At 37.8% G+C, this 23,236-nt stretch overlaps 1 protein-coding gene across 1 annotated transcript in view; it reads left to right on the top strand.

The window, feature by feature from the left end:
* Positions 1 to 19,699, top strand: part of RSPO3 (R-spondin 3) — an 86,699-nt gene extending 67,000 nt beyond the window's left edge. Inside the window, exon 5 of the mRNA XM_036318361.1 lies at positions 18,468 to 19,699. Within this exon, the coding sequence (XP_036174254.1) occupies positions 18,468 to 18,655 (188 nt within the window). The 3' untranslated portion in view covers positions 18,656 to 19,699. The remainder of the gene's footprint in view (positions 1 to 18,467) is intronic.
* The last annotated feature ends 3,537 nt before the right edge of the window (positions 19,700 to 23,236 follow it).

Here is a 23,236-nt window from a genome sequence, read left to right on the forward strand (position 1 = left end):
TCTAGGGCAATGCCTCCTATGAGAGAGTCTTTATAGTTATCAAAATGTTAAGTAATTATATTCCACTGTATATATTTTTAAACAGATCATATTGTAATTGATAAGCAGAGATATTTTGTATAATTTGGGCTACACAACAACTATAAATGTCACAGACAACTCAAGGTGCTCTCAGATATACACATAAGCTTCTTAATTACAAAATTCATAATGGAATATATATATTTTTACTTTATGATTTTATTTTTATTTTTTAATTCTTTATTGTTTAAAGTATTGCATGTCTCCTTTTCCCCCATTGATCTCTCCCCAGCCATCCCCACCCCCCAGAACATGCCCCCCCCCCCAGTCTGTGTCCATTTGTTATGCTCATATGCATGCATACAAGTCCTTTGGTTGATGTCTTACCCTCTCACCCCCCACCTTCCCTCATAGGTTGGACAGTCTGTTCAACGCTTCAGTGACTCTGGTTCTATTTTTGCTCATCAGTTTATGTTGTTCATTATATGGAATATATTTCTTAAAGCAGGTTTCATTTAAGCCTTTTTTCACATAATCATAGAAATTAAAAAATAAAATGATTACATATGGGGCAACTTAGTGTCAAAGATTTTTCTAAAATAATTGGGAGTCTCATCAATATAGTCTTTGCTACAACTATGCTCAGTTATAAGTCAGGATAAATAGTAAATATCAAGCTCCTAGGAATTTTCAAAGCAGCACAGTCTGGCTAAGAGTCAGCATCAACATAATGAACATTTACTGCCTTGTATTACATATAACATATAATGTAGTAGTAATATATGTAAATATATGCTATAGGTACATAATCTTAGGCATTTTCCAAAAGATGTTCATATTTTGTGAACTTTTATACATGAAATCAATAAAATCTATGTAGGTATACAAAATACATATTGTTCTAGATTTCAACTCGACTTTCTCATTTTATACTTCAAAAGAATGAAACTCTTTCTGAGAAAGGAGCATCTGTGTCTTTTCACATATAACTTTTCTTGATTATTTCTAAGAAAGCAGACTAAACATGCAGTTCTGACATAATGCAGCATCCCATTTTGATTTCTGGTTAGCCTAGAAGCCTTCACCAGCTGAAAAAAGTCTCTGAAAAGGGCAAAACTTTCTGACCTCGGGAGGTTCTGATAGGAAGAACTGAAGCAATGAACACCGAGAGTAGAGAAAACATTGGAATAAATTCCCCAAAGTTCTGTAACCACACTGATATGGGCGCATGGAGAAAGGCATACGTTCATTCTCAAAGAATCTCCGTTTTCACATTCTCCCATTTCTCTCAAAGCTGATTTTGCAGATGATATAGTCCAGATGAATATCTGCTTAATAGGAATTCTTGTTCACAAATTAACACTGAGAGCGTCTCCACCATATTATCTACAAGTAAGAGGGGGTGGATACACCTTGTTTCAAAATTTGGCTAATAATGAATCAGATCATTTTTTTAAAACAAAGCAAAAATTTGGTTCTCATAGGAATTGAGTAAGTAGTAGAGTTATGAACCTTAAAAAATTAAAATGTGGGTCTTTATGACACTTTGGCTGCTTTTGATCTATTATTTTGCACCAATAAATTTAATTTCTCCAAATGTCCTGGAGTAAAGTTTCTAGAAAGGAAATGAAGGTGTTTATATTCCAAAATTCTGTGTAGACAAGTGAGGTGTTTTTCATAACCAGGATGACCTATTCAGGTTACATAGAGCATTTGAACATTGGCACACTGGTCTTCAAAACTGTTTTCGGCATATGTTTATGAACTGAAATATAAGAAAACCATTACAAGGTTTGAGCTTGTATTAGTGCTCTATTGCTGTTATAAATTACAAAAAAATGTAGTATCTTAAAACATAATTTTCATCTCATAGTTCCATAGTTCAGAAGTCCAACACAGGCCTAATCAAGCTAAAATCAAGGTGTTTGCAGGACTGTTTCTTTCCGGAGGCTCCAGGGGAGAATCCAGTTCCTTGCCTTTTCCAGCTTGTAGAGTCTGCCAACATTCCTTGGCTCGTGGTCCCTCCCTCTGTCTTCAAAGCCACAAATGGCAGGTGGAATCCGTTCACATAACATCTCTCTGACCCTTCTGCCTCGCCTTCCACTTTTAAGGACTCATAGAAGTAGACTGAGCCCGCCTGGATAATCGCAGGTAATCTCTCTCTCTCAGAGTCAGCTGAGGAGCAACTTGAATTTCATCTGCAACCTTAATTCTCTTTGTCATGTAAAGTAACATAGTCACAGGATTAGGACATTTTCATTTTTTGAGAAGCTATTAGTTTGCCTACCATGGAACTCTTCCAGAAAAATGGGTCATGCTTCTTAGGCATTTGAAGAGTCCCCAATTCACATCATATTCTTCTCTTTATGGACCCTAGGCGAAGGATCACTAAGCCAAGGACAAACATTAACTGGCATTGCTCATTTTTATGAACTGGACGCTCACGCTGATGATTTCTTCTATGAGAAATTGTTGACAGATTCAGCTAAGTCTGCCCAGTTCTTTCATTACTCTCTCTGTTTCCCCCTATCATTTACAGATTTAAAAGGGAAAGTTAATTTTTCTTATAAACAAACTGTAGAAAAATATGAATAAATTTATCATCCCTAATGCGTGCATGCGTGTGTTGTGCATATTAATCAGAGGACAAACTGAGGCCTAGAAATTGGAAGCTGGATGCGATGATGCTGTGAGTAAGCCTTGTATCCTCACTGCTCCCAGCTGGGGTGATGTCATGACACCCTGCCTCATATAGAGCAGTTTATTTACTGGATCACATCACCGCCAAAAGCAGAGCTTCCTTTACTGAGAGCAGCATAAAGAAACAAAGCGCTACAATTGTGACAAAAGAAAAGTAATCTCAGAGAATAAATTGATGTCCAACTAGAAAATGTGTTATTCACCTTGGCCGATTTGACTCAGTGGATAGAGCATCGGCCTACAGACCGAAGGGCCCCTGTTTGATTCTGGTCAAGGGCATGTACCTTGGTGGCAGGCTCCTCCCCACTGGGGCCCTGGTTGGGGTGCGTGCAGGAGGCAACCAATCTATGTGTTTTCCTCACATCGGTATTTCTCTCTGTCTTTCCCTCTCTCTTCCACTCTATCTAAGAATCAATGGAAGAATATCCTTGGGTGAGGATTTAAAAAGAGGAGGAGGAGGAGGAGGAGGAGGAGGAGGAGGAGGAGGAGGAGGAGGGGGAGGAGGAGGAGGAGGAGGAGGAGGGGAAAATGTGTTTTTATGTGTAAAATTGTCATTAAACTATTTTGTTGTTTAAACCTTGTGTTATCACCACTCATGGTGCTTTGCATGATTCTGGTGTTCAACATTCTGCCTTTTCATCCTCTCATTCAATTTTGTGTATTGAATAACAGCTATGTTATCAGGAACTGTGCTAAATGCTAGAAGTGAAAATGACAAGGAAGATACACAAATACGTATTGCTGGAAAAAAGGAATGGGCATGTAAGGTGTTCTGAAACAGAGGAGGTAAATTGTTATTGCCTGTTGTAGTCCACGTAGAATTTTTCCATTGAGCAGCACCATCTAAGGCACAAAAGCAAGAAGCACATGATGTGATCAAATAATAGTGAGACATGTCACGTGCAGAAACATTAGGGAGAGATAATGCTTTATAAAATAGGCTGGAGTCAGATTCTGAGGGGCCTTCTAAACTATGTTATCCGAATTGTGGGAGAACTGGCACTGGAGAGATTTAAAAAGAAGACACCAGCCCGGCTGATGTGTCTCAGTGGTTGAGCGTCGACCCTGGAACCAAGAGAGCCTTGGTTCTATTCCCAGTCAGGGCACGCGCTGGGGTTGTGAACTCCATCCCGGATAGGGGGTGTGCAGGAAGCAGCTGATCAATGATGTTTTCTTTCTCATTGACATTTCTGTCTCTCTATCCCTCTTCTTTCCTCTCTAAAAATCAATAAAAACATATTTAAAAGAGAGACAGTGTGTCCAAAAGGAACAACAGACCAGCCCTCTGCACTATTAGAAGGTAACCCACCAGGAAGGTGAAAAACGACAGGAAGCAAACAAAAAACGTGATCTGTTTTTTTGCAAAAAATCTAGAGATGATTGTCATTTGGACTAAATGAGATAGAGACAGGAATAATATATTAGAGATGTGTAAGAGGTGAAATTTTCAAAATCTTACTAAAGTAGATGGATTTGAGTGCATTAAGTTCTTTCACCAAAAGTCTTAAAGGAATCAAGTACGCCTGAGATTTTACCCCAGTCAGATTAAAGCTGTTCTATTTTCAAAAGTGACATTTTTCACTCAACTGTTTTATGTTTTCCTTGGGACCATCGTCATCATCAATTCTTTGCATTTTCTAAGTTCTTATATATCATTTGTTCCTCACCCTACCCACACGGTGGGAATAACAGGAATTGCCCATCCCAGTTAATAAAGCACAGAAAGGGCTTCGCTGAAGGTCACGTTGCTGTTAAGTAACACAACGTCTAACACGCACGTTTTCTGTTACCCATTTCAGACTGTTGACATTTAATTTAATGTCACACATATTTTTTAAGCACACATTTTTTTTTAAATGAGTTCTTACGAGTTTATGTAACCACCCCCAAGGAGAGACAATAACCAGTGGTTTAGCCAAGACTCAGATCTTTCTAACTTCAGAATCTGTTAGAGAATGACAGGGAAGACTTCATGGAGATACCACCTTCAAAAAGGAGCTTAAAGGATGTATATAAGCAAAGAGTACTTTTCAAAATATTTAACCAGTACAGTAAAATATGTTAAGCGTTCATATACACATAAAAATGTTAAATAGATTAGCGCACATAAAGAATACAACTGCTTACCATGTGTTGTAAGTAGCAGTGAAAATCATCTATTAGATCAGGGGTCCTCAAACTTTTTAAACAGGGGGCCAGTTCACTGTCCCTCAGACTGTTGGAGGGCCGGACTATAGTTTAAAAAAAAAAAACTATGAACAAATTCCTATGCACACTGCACATATCTTATTTTGAAGTAAAAAACAAAATGGGAACAAATACAATATTTGTATTTGCATATGGCCTGCGGGCCGTAGTTTGAGGACCCCTGTATTAGGTCATTCAGTGATTTCTGAAATATTCATTGTGTTTTAGAAATCACTGGTATTATTTTCTGTTGGGGCAGATGAATATACCCACACCCAGACCTGTTCCTACCCAGGGAAGGCTGCCAGGAGACACGTGTGCTAAACTCCTCAAGGCCTCTGCAGCTGAGAAATACCAACAGTTTGCAGGGCCCCAAAATGTGCTGGATAACAAATGGCCAAGGCATAATGGAGAAAGAAGGATTCTCCTTCCTGTTCGCCCCACCCCCCACCCCCAGCACAGCAGAGACAGAACTGCCAATTAGAAATTCTCTTGATTTCCTTAAGTATTTTTAATTCTCAGTATTTTTAATCACCTCCAGACCACTTCCCCCTTTCCTAAAAATTTCCTAGAAATAAGGGAAGAGCTTATATAAAGTCATGGATCACAAATATTCTTTCTTCTACCTTAATGTGGTCTTCAGGCACACAGGAAGATTATCCACTTTGCTCAGAAAATAAAATCCAAAAGCATGGGTTATCAAAAACAATCTCTTTAAAACTTTTTTTAAAAATGTATTTAGTTTTTTTTTTAATTTTCAAGATCATCTTATTTGATTCTTAAATACTCAATGGAGCGATAATTATTCATTTCCATAGAGATTGATCAAGCCAGGGTTCATTCCTTTAGGAATTATCACAATTTCTTTAAGCTTCAGCTCCTTTGCTTCAGTCTTTTCTGGGATTTTCTTTCCCCATTAATTGTATTACACATGCCATCTCTGCCCTTGCCACACCCTCTTAAATTAGATGTTTCATCATAGTAACCAGGGGCCCTTCATTTTGGTGGAATTCCACTGAAAGCAAAATTCAACAGATTACAACAAAAGCCACAGCCATTCAAAACTGGGAAATCGGGCTCCTGAGACTATGGTGCCACTTCAAACGCCCCAAGCTGGGCCAAGGGAAGCCAGGGTCATATTTCATCATTTTAAAGGAAGACTAAATCCCCAACTCCACCAGATAAAGCATCATTTACTCCTGTTATAAAAGGGAGTTTAAGGAAAAAAAGGTTATTTGACATCATTAGACTTTTTACAATCATCCCAAATCCCTTCCTCTCCTCTTCCATTCCCGCTTTCTGCCCCTCCCTGACCACCTCTTATTTTCCAGTCTCAGAAACATTTTGTTAGGCCACTGTTTGCACCTCAGTGAAACTTTTAGAGCCTTCAAATCCCCCAAACTGATCTAGAATTATAATTTCTTCTAAAAATAAAAGAGTAGAATGCCCTGTAACCTCTCTCTTGCAACCTGGACTTTCTAAACTCTCTTCTTGAAGCAATCTGAGAACAATCTATTCGTTCACCTTTGGTTTGGTCCCAAAGATGACCTTCTACAACATGGCAAGTCAAAATTATTTCCCTGAGACCATGATGAAGTCCTGCGGAGTGGGCTGTAGCCACTTGAAGCTGATATTGGAAAGGAAGTGGCTATTTGGCTGAGGGCGCCATAATAACAATGGGAGTCATTAAGACAAGTTATTTGAAATACTGCGTAATCACAGCACACTTGCAAATGTGAGGATAACACCCAAAGCCTCTCTCACTATGCCTGTCCTTCCCCAACTCTTCCTCCAATAGAAGGACAGGTATGAAATAAAGAAAGGAGAGCATTATTTATGTTTCATTTAAAATCTTCAACAAGTATTTATTGGGTAGCTAGTATATACAGGGTCTTGCCAAAGAGAAAGGTAAAACTACCACTTTCTTTGGGGGGGGGGGGTTCTTTCTTTTTTAAAAAAATTTTTTATTGAGTTTATTTATTTAAGAGAGGAAGGGGGAAGGAGAGAGAGAAACATCGATGATGAGAGAGAATCATTGATTGGCTGCCTCCTACATGCCCCACATGGGGGATCAAACCCAAAACCTGGGCATATGCCCTGACCAGAAATCAAACCATGGCCTCCTGGTTCGTAGGTTGATGCTCAACCACTGAGTCACATGGGCCGGGCCAGAGCAATGCCATCAGTGCTGATCAGGTACGTGGGTTTCATAAGCTCTGAGGTTCTCTGTGCACAAAATGAATCAGGAACCCACTCCACCCAAAAATAACCTGTCCTATGAGTTGTATTTTTCTCTTTTAATATTTTTAAAGGAAATCCAAATTAATTTTGAGATTCTATAAAGACAAGTTTATCATATATGAAGTTATTACTACATTGCTCTTCCTAATATTACAAAAAATAAGAACATGGTTTAATATCACCTGACAATTTGCAAAAGGGCCTGGGTATAAATGAAAATTCAGTAGATAATATATTACGATATACTTAGGGACCCAATCAAAACCATGGAAGGAAATTAACGAGTTAGCAAAGAAAGAGGAGGCAAATTGGGGCTCTAATGAGAATGTCAGTTGGGAAAATCCACCTATAAAAGGTTGAGTGACCAAAGAATAAAAGTAATTCTTTGATTTCTTCTCCATTAATCAGATGCTTATTAGAGGACCATGTTCTGTTTACCCCCACAACATTTTGAAAGTTTTCAAGGAACAAAAATAGAGAAGCTGCATGCCTTAACAAATGGAAAAACATGTTTGATAAGAACAAGTTAAAAGTCATATAAGCTAGCAAAATCTCTTTGCTTTAAGGGCTCAAATTTCTGAAGGACTCATAAATACATTGAATATCCTTTCATACACATTGAAAATTCAATTAGAAAACAGGCTCTTGGTCTTTGAATTGACATTTTTCAATCCATCAGGAAAATAGAACATTTCCATCTGTGGTGGGAAGGAACCTATAAATAAATATGTTCATAAATATTTATGTAGACATACACAAACATACATACACATTTGTTGCACATGTGTCTATTCTCTCAACTCTCCTCTACAATAACCCACACCAATACAATAATTTTAAAAAGCACAGTGAAAAGCTGTAAAATGAGAAACAGTAAAATATTACTAATCTTGCTTAATTATAGGGTTGATATTTCTAGATTATTAAACTTTCAACTGCCAAAAAAGTTAAAATAATTAAATCAGTTGTGTTCCATTCAAGTTTAGGTAACCACTATTGATGAAGCACTATAATTACAGGGAGCTATCTTGCTGGTTATGAAAATGCATGTGGAAAGTATTTCTAACTAAGAACAGATATTTGCAGCAACAAAGAGAGAGGGAGAAAAAGTATCTTAAAGTTTGCATTATCTTCCATAGGATCTTATTTATATTATGAATGAAACTTATTTTTTACAAATTATAATATAGTAGAGGTTAAGTGAGGTTTTCCTATGTTTTCCAAAGTAGTTTAAAAAATCAATAGTTTGAGATAGAGTTTGTAACAGAAAAGATAACACTGAAACAAATTGAAAACATTTCAGAATGTAATAAAGCTGCATAAAAATATTAGCTTGACATAGGCAATCAATAAATAGCTGAAAATGTGAAATTATAGCTATATAAAAGTGTGTGGCATCTATACTAAAAATATCATGGCGTCGTGCACTGTAAGTAAGAGACTTGGAATTTGTTTTTCTCCCTGTGATGTAATTCCTGATTAGAGTTACATTCCTCCCCCGCCCTCCCCGCACAGAATAGTAAAAAAGCTTCAAAGAAGAGTGGGCTATGGTAGAATGAGAATTAGACAGCAGAGGCAACTAGTGTATAAAATGATGAAAGAGATCAGAATAATATCAACATTTCTTGTATAATCAATCACTGCACATGTGTCAGCAAGTATGAGGCCACCCCTTCCTTGTCAATACAACCAAGTAGACAATTTGGGTAAGGGAGGAAGTATAGCACAGTCAAACATGGCTATCAACACTTCTTTTTCTGTCTCAGAAGAACAAAATTCTGAGACAAGTTCTTGGAGCAAACAGAAATTTATCCAAATGAAAATCAAATGATAAATGCCAAGAGAATATTCTTTCTTTGGAATTCTTTCAGTTCTTCAAGTTAACCAGCTGGAATGAATTTTCAAGTAGCATTCTGTTCAGCCTTTTGAAATGAAGGACTTTCCTGTTAATTGGAAAGCTATATTTCATCAAAGATGAAGACAGTGCTTTTGGCTTAGTGAGTCTCTTTCTCTTGGAAAAAAAAAGGGGGGGGGAGGGGGACATGAGGGTCATCTGGTGGATGTTTACCATAAACAGATTCCAGAACATGCATTTCAAATATGAGAGACTGACTGTGAGCCTACATATCTAACTAAAGAAAAAAGGGGAAAATTCAAATACTGGTGTTATTCTAAGCTCTGCATAAAAAAAAAGCTATCACTGTGCTCTCTAGTGAAAGAAAAATGTAAGGAAGCAAAAGAAAAAATCAAACAATATTATTAACTTTCAGAATCAAATATTGATACAAGTGAGGTTGGGTGTTTTCTAAGGTAAATGGATTTGGTAAGTTAATAAATTTAAGCATTCTTTGTTATGTTACTTTAATATGTGCTATTAGGGCTGAGGTAATGATTTTCAACTCAGATTTAGAGTAAGAAAGTAAAAATTCACCTGGAAACAAATACTTTTAAGACTCAGATTTTCAAAGCAATCTATACTTTAGGCAGTACTTTCAATTTATTTGACTAGTGATATATTAAATAAAGTTGTTACATTTAATTTTAAATTGACACAAAATTAGGCAAACTAATTTATCACAAAGAGTGTGAAAAGTTTTTAAAATAATTATAATGAAATATTAAACAGTTTTTTCAGACTTCTTAAAGAAATCACTGACAATTGTGTATTCTGCTTTAAAATAATTTCATAGAAAAACCTATCCATGATGCTACTTACATACTTTAAGCTTGCCACTATATGTATGATAGGATTTTTCAAAGAGGTTATTTCACTGTTTTTTTTAAAATATTTATATTACTGAAATAGATTTTTAAAGGATGGTATGAAAGAAATATTTGACATAAACATTTCATCTATTCACACATATTCTCCACCTTGAGATATAAGGTAGCAGCCAGCATGAGTCAGGGCGGGCAGTGAGGAAGGGACAAGGTAGAGTATAAGTTCCAAAAAAGATAAACACATCATTTCCATTTTAATATAGTCATTCATGCTTTGAGAAGACTGGGCTAAACGCAAAATTTCAGGGAGAACACTTGTCAGGCAGGCCCCAATGGTTTTTGAAACAGATGAACCAGCCACACAACTGTCCAAAATGTAGATAAGCAGTATCACAGAAGTTTCCTTATTATAAGTTCATAAACTGTATACAAGACAATCAAAATATAGAGAGAGTCATCTTTTCTTAAGGGAGCAGTAATATTCATTTTACAAACGAGTCATGAATTTTATGGCAAGAGTAATAAACAAAATTTGACTGGATTCAATAGATGAAATCCATCAGCACACCCTTTGACAACAATTAAAAATCAGAATATTTACACGCTTATCCAATGGATACAATTGCCTAAGACCAAAGATCTAGTTCCAAACACATTATATGAACGTGCTTAGATCCAGAAATTTTCAACATGTAAATGAATGTGTGTGATTTGGTTTCTGACAGTTTTGTAATCTAGCCTAGTGTGGTGGATGGAATTTCAAAGTCAAGTTAGAGATTTTGCACTGAAAACTGAAACACTGAAATGGCTAATTTCAAATGGACTTTTCATCAAAAGGTGGTTGATCCAAGAGAAATAACAGTAAGTCTACATAAAGGAATACTAAACTTTTTAAAAAATATTTTTATTGATTTCAGAGAGAAAGGGAGAGGAAGAAGGAAATAGAAACATCAATGATGGGAGAGACTCATTGATTGGCTGCCTCCTGCACGCCCCACACTGGGGATCAAGCCTGCAACCCGGGCATGTGCCCTGACCAGGAATTGAACCGTGACCTCCTGGTTCATAGGTTGACATTCAACTACTGAGCCATGCTAGCCAGGCTAAACTTTGTTTTCATAGCACATTGTAGCAGTGTTGACAGCTAATTTTTTTAAACAGCGGTAACTAAGAATACTAAACTTAAAATAGTTATGTAATACAAATTGTAATGTTGTATGTTTTTAAAAATATTATAAAATGAAATACAGAATAACCTTTACTTTTATAATGAGTACATTGTAAATATTGCAAATAGTAAATTTCTAGGTACTTTTCCTCGTTGCACTTTTAAGTATCCTTTTATTACTAATTTCCAAAAGAAAGGCATTCTAGTATGCAATATTCAATATCTTTAACAGTTTCTTTCAAACTCTAAAGTCCCATTTGAACACAAGGAGTCCAGGCTAGAATTCTGGGCAGCGGAAGCAATGAGGTGCAATGGAGTTCCCTGGGATGATAAGGCTGTGGAAACTTCTGTTAAGACATCTGACTTGAGTCTTTAGTGTGGAGTGAAATTATTGGAACAACCAAAGGGGAAAAAAAAGTCTATAAAGGCCTATTGACATAATCAATTTACAAGGAAAGTATTTTATTTGGCAAAAACAGTTTATTATGCTAATCCAGATTATGGAAATGTAGATTTTTTAAATGTGATTATTGATATTTAGGAGGTTTACTGTAAAATGAATCGATAGGACTGCATTCAAACCTCAGAGGAATTTTACATTTGAAAGTCATACAGTATTTTTTTTCTCCTTTTTTGTCTTAAGTGTAAGAAAATATAAAAATCTCTGATAATTTTATTAGGATTTCAAAATGTAATGGTGCTAGTTTAAATGTAAAATAAAGTTTGTAAATTAGATATGCCATATAAATAATTTCAAATTACATATCTATTGTATCTTACCTCTACATGTTTGGGGAAGGGTGAAAATACAGAAAAATAAATATACTTGTGGCAATAAAAAAAAAAATGAAGAGAGTAGAGAATGAGGTAACTGAATGGTGCTGACACAAAACGCCATTAGACTCTGATGGGTGACTGGCTGCTCAGAAAATTCAAATTTCAAGAGGGTCAATATGTTCTTCACCTTAATTTTTATAAAACATCTATTTAATAAGTTCACACCTGGACACTTTTTTTTCCTCAGTAGCTTAAGTGTGAAATAAAACAAGGACACCATGTCACATTGTGCTCTATGGAGACATCATGTGGAAGCAGAAGAGTACAGGGGTTAAGAGCCCTCATTTTCCTCATCTGTTAAAGAGGGTTATAATAGAGATTGTAGACACGGTGCTCTTGCTTAGAAATATGCCTTGATACATATAAGTATTCGTTAAATTTTTGTTATCATTACTCTTCCTATTTTTAAAAGCAGCTCTTCAAGTCATCACATCTTGATTAAATTGCAACAGGTTACTAATTGGAAGTTTTTGGAGCAAAGAAAATAGAATTATATATAACCTCGTGTAGAAAAAGATCAGGGTGAGAGCAAGCAATAAAGAAGGCATTTTCAGGGTGATGTATAAAATATCTGGGGCCAGTAAATATTGTGGGTTGTGGTGAGTGGAGTGCAGGGGCCACTAGGAAGAGCAGTGTGAGGGTATCGAAATGGATGTCACCAGGCAAGGACCCTGAGTGCATGTTAAGAAGCTTGGGTCTATCGTTTCACTTCCTAAAATTTACTTACATTGTCTCACATCAGGACAGTCTTAGTTCAGAATTCCCCAAAGCATGTGCCACAAATAGAACGTATCCCTTAAACTGGCTCTTTTCAATTGGTGGCAAAATGCAATTTCCATCTTAATATGTCTTAATGATCACAACCAACTTTGCAAAAATGGGTTGAAGGTAATTTTCCCAAATTAAGAACATCTAGTAGAGTGTGTAATGGTGTGTCAAATTATTTCTCTGTGAATAATTAGTCAGAAACATCTTGGAAGTTAAATAGAAATGCAATTGAATTAATTCATGTATTAAAATTATGGAGTAGATACTTTCAGGTAGCTTTGCATTTCAATTTAGATAAATTAAGTGCCCATTTTAAAGTTATCTATTATTTAATTTTCCACCATGCTGTTATAAGTTTCTAGGTTAAAATAATAGCCAGGAAATAAGTATTTCTATTTTATTAAAAGAAACACGCAAACAAAAGACAAAAGATTTGAATGCATTTCTCAAATCAGTTCCATTTGGTAATAATGTAGCTGAGAAGGAATTAGCCTTGCTGACTTTCAACTATGTTCTTCACCATTGTCAAGCCCTTCTGTTTATATATAATCCACAATTCAAATGCCTTTAAATGTATATCATCTATACAATAGATCATATTTGCTGAAGTAGTTATAATGTAGCAATTCCCCTGCCTTTGAAAATTAACTAAAAAGAACAAAAGTTGGAATTTTCATTCTCTATACATAAAAATCCGGTGCAACTCTACATTAAAAAATCATCACATTAACTGCATTTTCACACCATGTGTGCCTTTTTTGAAGTGTATAAAGCCATGGGTGTCCAACAATTTTATTCCATACCCAATAAAGCAAAAGGCCTAGCAAAATTTTAAATTTGAATGGGATAATTATTTAATTGGGTTGAGTTTTAAATTTAGTGATATTTAGTTCTCAGAATAGAGTGTGGGATACATTTTTAGCTTTTTGAGAAAAAATAGGTTTGTCTTGCAGCCGGACCTACTTAAAGCTCAATGGCTCCCCTTAGTGGTGTCTTTTAAGAATTTCACTAAGCGGTAGCTTTTCTAAAGACCTACTCACAAGACAGATGTTTCTATCCAGAAAATCATGGGCTGATATTTATTTTTAAGTAATTTTCAATGAATCAGTTCTATTTTTGATTATATGGAAGTAACATTTTTGTGCATAACCTTCTTACATTTAAAAGGGTAATTGAGCATTTTCTATGGTTTCCATTTTCATTTGGAACTTAAATATGTAATACAAAACTTAGGAAAAATAACTCATCATTTTCTTCTCTCTTTGTTCCCTTTACATCTTTATGCTTTCTAGTTCATATTTCTACTTGAACAGGTTTTCTAAAGACAATTAGCAACTAATGTTTATTTTGTATCTAGGTACCTATGTCCAATGTACCTAATCAGAAAACCTGCCTTAAAAATTAGTAACAACATGCCTGACTGGCGTGGCTGAGTGGTTGAGTGTTGACCTATGAACGAGGAGGCCCCGGTTCAATTCCCAGTGTAGGGTGTGCAGCAGGCAGCCAGTCGGTGATTCTCATTGTTGATGTTTCTATCTCCCTTTCCCTTCCTCTCTGAAATCAATAAAAATATATTTTAAAATATTAGTAGCAACAATAAGCCAAAAATATTTGCTATCCATTGGGAAAATATATAAGAAATTAAATAAGAAATTATGTGATGTGAAATAAATTTTGAGCGTATATATTAAAGAAAATTGGACCATCTGTTGATCTCCAGCTATGGTTCTTAAATGTGCTGCACATCAGAATCGAATGGGGGTGAACCTGTCGTTAGCTATAGGTTCCTGGACCCATCATTAGAACTACTGGATCATAATCTCCAAGGGTGAGGCCTAAAACTCTGCGTTTTTAAAAGTCATCTATGCTTGGAAACCTGGTCTGCAAAAGGCCCTAGGAAGTGCTTACATAATGACTCTATTTTTGTATTAATGAAACATTAATTTTAGAATCCCCAAAATGTCAGTCACCTATTCAATTATGTGGTTCTGGTTTGCAACAAAATCTTAGATAATATGTAGCTATATCGTCTGAATACCAGTCACTGCCTATACTCCTGTATGGATTCTTACTACTTACGAAGTATTTATGAAATAGGAAATAAAGTTATATCTCAAAACATCTTGTTGGCCTTTTAAACTAGCCACAGAAACACTGCAACTCTGCCCTGCTCTCAGGTTCTGATACTTTCCCTTGCCCAGTTTTCAGAACCACTGGTCCTCAGGACAAACTCCCAATATGGCAATCACACCCTGTATATCATTCCAGTTTCTCTGGGTAATATCCTATATATAAACCATGATCAAACCAAGGAAGGCTACTTTCAGTTTTCCAGACTCACCATGCCCTTGCGTGCCTTCATGCTGCTGACTCTGCCCCTCAGACCTTCTTCCCTCATCACCCTGGGAAGCGCTCACCCATTCTTTAAGGCTCAGCTCCAACATCACCCCATCTGGGGAGTCTTTCTCCATCTCCATTGGCAGAGTTCAGTGCTCTCCTTTCTGTGCTCCCAAAAGGATCTTGTGCATACCTCTCTTTCAGTATTAGCTTGTGACTCTCATTATTGTGTCTGTCTCCATATCTCTCTTGTATCTCCATGTTTTAGCACAATTTTTAGCATGGAGTCGAGGTTTAATTCATGTTTGTGGAATGAGTTAATGACATTCGCTTTCACTTCTCCTGTGATTAATGTGTGCCAGGCACTACGCTAAGTGCTTTGCAAGCATCTTGTGTAATCCTTACAAAGTTTAACAAGTATTAATGATTATCTACATTTTAAATATCAGGCAATTAATTCTGAGAGATATCAACAATGTGAGTGCCAAAAGTCAAACAACAGGTAGTGGCAGACCTAGAATTTGAACACCATGTTATTCTGACTCTAAAGGCAGTGGTCTACAACATGACCCCATAGTGCTTCCCTGTAGGAGCGCAAATTGTACTTGATTACTAAAGGAAATTTCCCTTTTGATGGTTTCTACCCAAACACCACTCTTTTAGCTGGAACAGTAAGGGAAGATGAACATTCTTTTAATCATAAGAACCATCTACAGCCCAATTCTGACACACACACCCATGCGTGACACACACACCCATAATCAATGAATGAAAATACAAACACATACATGTAAGACTGTGATAACTGGAATGCTTAGTTTGCAAAATGACCCCCAAAAATATAAAAATAACGATTGACCACATCAATGAAAAGTCACCAGAAGAGAAAAAGGAGGCCTCTCTAATGAAAACCTTGCAAAATTTTCCAAATCGCACATGATTTTTAATGGACTACAGCGACTCTTCTGCATTTCTATTTTATTTCTTAGACAAGGGGAAAATATATTATTTATGCGAAAGGGTAGTTAGTGTTTCCAACCACGAACACATGGCCTGTAAAAAATAATAATCCCATTTTTCTATTGTGCAATAGCTCTCTGTTGGGCAACAACAATGTACAATGTGCTAGTTTCCTGTTACTTTACTACAGCCTCCCCTTTCACTCACCGCCCAGACTAAATAGCTCTTCCCTGGATTATAAAACTATAATACAAGCTACTTCCAAAAATGTTTCTGCCTGTCTTAAGGAATAATCATATCAGTTTGCTAATAAGCAGAAATGCACTGTAAGTTGAGTATGTTGTCACAAGTGGCTAAAAAACATATAAATCAATCTGTGACCAGGAAAAAAAACAATATATTAGTTATGTGTTCAAAACATTATGGTTGGGATCACAGCTGTAAGATGTTGGACCATCATCAAGAGAAGAATGTCAAACACTGAACTTTTGGATGATTTCCATAAAAGTAACATTTTGTTTGGGGTCAGTAGTTTTTATGAAACTTTGGAATGATTTCCACTGACAATTTTTTTAGAGTTGAACTTGAACACCTCCAAAATGCTCCTCAAAATGGAAATCTTATGTAATCTAACCTCTGTAGCCATGTCCTTCTGAAAACCAAGCACATACCATGAGAACCAGCATTTCATTCTTTCAATTTGTGAGGCTTTCTGAAAATTAAACTATGCTACATATTCAGTACGGTAAATTTACTCTTCATTTTTCTCTGTTTAGTTACCAAATGCAAGTCAACATTTCCAATGAGTAGTATTTAAAGCCAGTATGGGGGGGAAAAACAAGACAAAACAAAACATGGATTTCTTCCACAGAATCTTATCAATCCAGACGTATTCTTTTAAGCGAAAAGAAGAATGGAATTAGTGCACCAGGCCTCATAGTCAACTCCAATACTTTTTGTTCATCTTTACATATCCAAAACAATTTGATATTTTCTGTACAGTGGTCTGAATTCCCATTTCCATGAACTGTTCTTTTACAGTCCAGAATTTGGAGGTGTGTTATGTTGAGCCTAACAAGGCAGGTTTTCATAAAGTAACTGGAAGCTTTTGTAAATATAGTCTCAGACAAAGCGAGTTGTGGCATAAAATCATTAATCCAAGGAGACTGTATTGGCCGAGTACACATATGCACTATTAATAATATTGCTCCCTGGGATTCTGAAACCAGAGCTCAAGGAAAGGAAAGCCAAACCACTGAATTCAATATTTGCAGCCTATTTCAGGACATGAAAATATTTTGGTTCTCTCATGCAAATAATTTCCCCAAAATACCTTTGTCCAAAGTATCTTTTTGTAGACAGAGACTAATATCAAATTTTACATGGCTTAGTAGGTGGGAACATGAGTTATCAGAATTTGTTCTACATCAAGGAATAGTTGGTTCCTAATTTTCATTTACGATGATAATTGAATTAGTAATTTCTCATTGGGATTTATGTATTAATGGATGCTCCTAAAATCATGCTCTCAGAAATTATTTTACATTGTTGACTGAATATGTAAAATGTTTACATGGCAGTAAAACATCCAGTTAATTCACTATTTGGAAATAAATAAAAACAATCGATCTTATTTGATGCCAGGCTCATGCACTTTAATTATATTATTCTCTTCTAAAATGTTCAGCCATTCTTCAATGCCAACAGAAATTCAGTTCTTTACCCAGGCTCCAGTCTACCTCACAATATGCCTTTCCACATAAAAAGCTTTAAAGTCATGTTGATTCCACCTTGTAAAATGCCTCATAGTGTGAACCTGACATAAAATCTTTGCCTCAATCCCAGCTTAATGTCAGAGACCTCCATGGAAGCCAATAAATATACAATAATTATCGGCTCATTTGATTGAATGATACACAATGTCCCTGCCCTTGTAGCTTCTACTATAGGGTTATTGGTATTATAGTCACCACTGCCCCTGGAAATTAAGATCAACATACAAATATTCATGTTAAAGTTATCCTGATATTCTTCATGATCTATTTCTTGCTTATTTGTTATATAAATTAGTTCTAGTAGATGGCATGCAGATATTGACAGATTGCAAATATGTAAATGCTACTTAGAAATTTTTGAATATAAAATAGTGCCTTAATAGGAGCCAGATAATATATACTCACTGATAAATTTCTTATGTGGCAAGAAATCTTCAAACCTTCTATTAAATATCCATAAATACCTATCAAGTAAAATATTACCAAATTTATAACAATAAAATCCTCTAGAGTTCAGAACTATTATCTACTAATTGCTTCATTATATTTTGTATGTGTTTCATGTTTATATTGCTTGAAATATAATATGGACTTAAGAAAGAGTAGTTGAGTGAATGATTAAATAGTAGATATTTGGCATCTATGAGTACAGTATGCAACCCAAGAAAAAATCAGCTCTTTTTAAAAACCTTAGAATAACCAAATAGAACATAATTGAATGTATTTTTTAAAGGCGTATCCTTTCATTTCAGGAAAAAAAGGAAGGGAGAGGAAAAGAAAAAAACTTAATAAAGAAGAAAATAAGGATGCAGTGCCTGATAACAAAGGTCTGGAACCCAGCAGAGAAACCCCAGAACAACGAGAAAATAAACAGCAGCAGAAGAAGCGAAAGGTCCAAGATAAACAACAGAAATCGGTATCCGTCAGCACTGTGCATTAGAGGGTCCCATGAGATGGTCGTAGATTCGTGATGCTGCTATCTCCACCAGATGCCCAGGACAGGGGAGCACCAGGATAGGTGCTCTAGCCATTAGGATCACAAACGGACAATGTGTCAGTTACTGCTCGGTCCAAACAACATTCCAAACAGTTGTTTTATCTTCATACAAGCATAATTACCAACATCAGAGCCCAAAGTTCAAAGAAGGGATGCTTTCGAGTGGTTTTCGTACTTGCTTCTGCACATTTTTAAGAGACAAGAACGTTTGTACATAATCCTCAATAGGCTATAAGTTCTAACAACCTAATGATGACATCTGGAAAAGCAACATCTTTTCCCTATTAAAAAAAATATTTTTTCAAGCTATTATTTTAAGAAGGAAAAGATAGTTCTGCAAATTCAAAGACACAGTATCCCTTCAAAACAAATAAGAGATCAGGGGAGAGACACATCTTTCCAAGGACAGTGTTGTCTGTCCAGGAGATTCTAGAGAGTGTTCCGATGCTAGGGCCTGGCATTTGGAATCCTAAGAACTATCACCACATTAAGATCAGTTCTATTGCCCTCGTCCTGTCCGGCAATAGAGTGCACCTAGAGTTAAATATACTGTCTGGGACTGGAGAAAAGCAAAATGTGGAAGAAACCATAGAGTTGGAGATGACTTTTGTGCTTTCCAAAACTGTGAAGGGTTGTGATTCCCCGGAACAGGCCTCCAGTCTATGTCAGCACTGTGTGGTTCAGCCTCTGCTACCCCTTGGGTTATATAAGTCTGTAAACATGTACCTGTAACTTACTTCCAAAAGCAAAATCATACTTATTAGAAGATTCTGATTCATAGAACACAAAAACTAGAGCAAGGAGAATATAACATGTTTGCAAAGTTATGTGTTTTCTTTCTCAATGAGGGAGAAACCATTTTATTACCTGCTTAATGGTCCACCTGAATTAAGAAGGATGCTACTTTCTAACAAGGTGTATCTAGTAGAGGGGAAAGCCACCACAATAAATATATTTGTTGATAGTTTTTAAAGTTTGGTTCATTTTGTTTTATTGGAAAGTTGTTTCTCTTACAGTCTCGTGAATTAGAAAAGATAATTCTACATCCTATGTAAGTCAGAACATATTACATTTCATTTGCTTTTTTTTTTTTTTTAATCCATCTTTGGATATGAGCCAATGGAGATTTATTTATAGGGCATTAGGAGATATTTATTCAATTTATATTTATTTTCTTATTTTAATCAACAAATTCTGGTTATAGATGTAAAGGCCTTCCTAAATTATTGCACTGCTTTATTGCTTAGACATTCGCATCTTTTCTTGTATGTTGGTTTCTCCTCCATCGTGGACATTTGACCTTTTCTTCTCCATATTTTCTCAGTCTCTGGGCCTCTTTTGGGGATTGAGGTTGAAAGGACAGAACAGGACTGATAGCTGTGTCCTTATCCCCTCTTCCAAGAAAAAGCCGCAGAATGTATCAGTTAGTCAGCCTGCCCTTATCTCAGCCAATGGGAAAGCGGGGGAAACTAGCCCAAGGCCAAGAGAATGCTAGCCACCCCCTGTCTTTGTGCAACCAGACCCTAGCTGCACCCTGCCCTTGCGTCACTAGCCCCCGGCCCTCACTCAACCAACCGGAATCGGCCAAATCAGTGGTCAGAGTGTGCCACCACCCCCCCGACCCCAAGCCCTATAAATTCTTTGTTCCCTTGGGACTCGGGGCTCTCTCTTGCATCCAGTAATGGAGGCGGGGGGGGGGGGGGTCCAAGTCCCGGGCTTGAATAAAAGACTCTATGCTTTTGCATCGGACTCGGCTCCCTAGTGGTCTGTCTTGGGGGATCTTGAAATCTGGGCATAACAGAAGTCACCTTAGCTGAAGGCCTCACAGAGGACACAGCCAGCCTAGGGCAGGAAGGGGCACCGCAGTGTGCAGCACAGAATCCTATGACCCGCCTTACTCTTCCTGTTGTAATGGAAGGAGGCACAGTGCCAGAAGCCGGACCACCCTTGCTGCTTGACACTGCAGGGAAGTCGCTGCAGGGAAGAAACATCTGCACAGCTTATGTTTCAAGGGACCTGGCGTATATGACATGTGTTTGCTCCCCCTCTTAGCGCTATGTGTTTTAAACAGGACCACCTCCCCGAGAAAGGTTGTTTCCCCAGGTGAGGATTTTTCCCTGGAGTTAACAGGACTAAGGAAGAGAATAAATCAGCAAATCCCCCTAGTGTTACAGAAATACCATGTACTACTTATGAAGGACTTGGACTAAGACTGTTGGCAATAAATTTGGGACTTGTTGGGCCCACATCCCCAGGGGTCTGCCCACCAGGGAAAGCACCAAAGCCTATACCCCTGGAGATCCACCGACACAAGGCAGTCCCAGGGAAGGCAAGCAGCGAGGCTGGGAGGACATAACCTTTACTGGGTAGGATAATCTCCTTCAGTCACTTCCTTGTAGCCTATCAGTAGAGCAGTGACCTTGGAATAGCTCTTGTAATGGAACACAGAGATTAACCTAGACAAGATTAAAATCAACAGAACTAGATAGAGACAGGATTTTTGGCAAAGGTCAGATAAGAAACAAGGAACTGTAGAACGTTACCCAAAACATAACATGATGTGATTATAGAGGCATGCTTATGGGATCAAATGGTATAAATGTAATAGGAGAAAAAAAACAGAACCTGGCTATGATGATCACCTGAACGCTGCCTCCGTGTCCTTCCTTCTTCGCCGACTCCGTCCACACCTTTGGGAACCCCTGGACCTGCTGGGGCTGGACCCCAACAGCACAGCTGCTCTGTCCACCATGCTTCCTAGCCCCCCAGAGATCACTGCTTTCTGAAGAATTTGCAATGAACTGGGCTTCTGGCTGCCTCTCACTGGTCACTCTTTCCCCACCAACTGCACTGTCATGTGGACTGATGGGCTTACTTTCATTTCCACTTCTCTTTTGCTCTTCCAAAATACAAACCAACTTGCCGAAACCGGTTTGGCTCAGTGGATAGAGCGTCGGCCTGCGGACTGAAAGGTCCCAGGTTCGATTCCGGTCAAGGGCATGTACCTTGGTTGCGGGCACATCCCCAGTTTTTTTGTCCAGGAGAGAAAAGTGTTTCAACTAAGTAGATCTAGTCCCAATGTATAAATATAATTCTATCTTCAACTACAACTTATGTTTCCAGGGACAACCAAAAACCTTTCCTACAGAGCTAGGATAGGTGGAAGTATATTCCCCTGTTCTAGAATTTTTGCTTGGTTTCAAACACCATCTTTGTTCTCAATCTTATCCAGTCAAGCATAAGTGGCCAAATTATTTTTGTGTATCTTTTTATGTTTGTCCTTGTCTTCGTTATTTCAATAACTGGGAAAGTCCATGCCTGTATTTGCAGTGCTGGGAAGGGGTTAAATAAACCAGGACCCCAAAATATGGCACGTGGCTATCATGTCTTCTCATGTGTTTTGACAAGACTTTTACCCTGTGGTCTTCCAGACAATGGCACACCATCTAAATCCTTGATGCAGTACTTAAAAGCAGAAGTATTACAAAGGAAAGTGAAATAAAAACTAACATTAATATTTATATACTAGTGGCTTGGTGCATGGATTCATGCACTGATGGGATCCCTCAGCGTGGCCTGTGGGGATTGAGCCAAAACTAGCAGTCCAACACCACCTGGCACTCCTGCCTGCCACTTCTGCTCATCCTGGCTCTGCTGTGCCTGCCGTGGGCTCGCACCCAGTCAGTCCTGATGGAGAGAGGCTCGCAGCACTCGCCAGCCATGAGCCCTGCATCTGGCGCCAGTCCCGAGGGGTGTGAAGGGGGCCAGGACGTAATCAGCTCTCCAGGCGGGCAGTAGGATGCCCTTGACAGCCTGATATCCGGTTCTGTCCCGCTGATGTTCACGCCGATTGTCCGGAGCCACCTGGCAGCCGCTTTTATATCATTTCTTCCTTGCGGAGCATCTAGGGAGGGGAAGCAACCATGGTGCCCGAGGCCAACTTCCAGGAGGCCAGCAGCGCTGTCAGGATTGTGCCAGCAGCACCAATCCATTGGTGCCTGGCCCGTTCTCTGGAGATTGGACCTGCAGGACTACTGAGGGAGTGAGTGGCTGCCACCCAGCTGGTGGGCCACAGGTCGGTCAGCTGAGCAGCACTCCCACTGTGGGAGCACACTGACCACCATGGGGCAGCTCCTGCATTGAGGGTCTGCCCCCTGGCGGTCAGTGTGCATTATAGCCACCGGTCGTTTGGTAGTTCGGTCACTTAGGCTTATATATATATAGATTGGGTGAAATATAACTGCAGAGAAAAGTAGCATCAATTTTAACTGCAATTCTCAATTCATCTTTAATAGATCTGTAGGCACATGGAATAGTTATGACCTTTATACTAGCGGCCTACTCAGCTTTGAGCAAAAACTTGTGATCAACTTCTGGTCACAGAAGGCATTAACTTTCTGCTCTGATTCTGTCTCTAAGATCTGGTAAGCTGTTAATGGTAACAGATGGCTGGTAAATTCTTGGCACAAAGAGAATTGAGAGAGTAAAGCAACAAGAATCTGTCTATGTCTGATCCACACTCTT

This window comes from Myotis myotis, unplaced genomic scaffold (assembly GCF_014108235.1).
Source record: "Myotis myotis isolate mMyoMyo1 unplaced genomic scaffold, mMyoMyo1.p scaffold_m19_p_7, whole genome shotgun sequence".
Lineage (NCBI taxonomy): Eukaryota > Metazoa > Chordata > Mammalia > Chiroptera > Vespertilionidae > Myotis > Myotis myotis.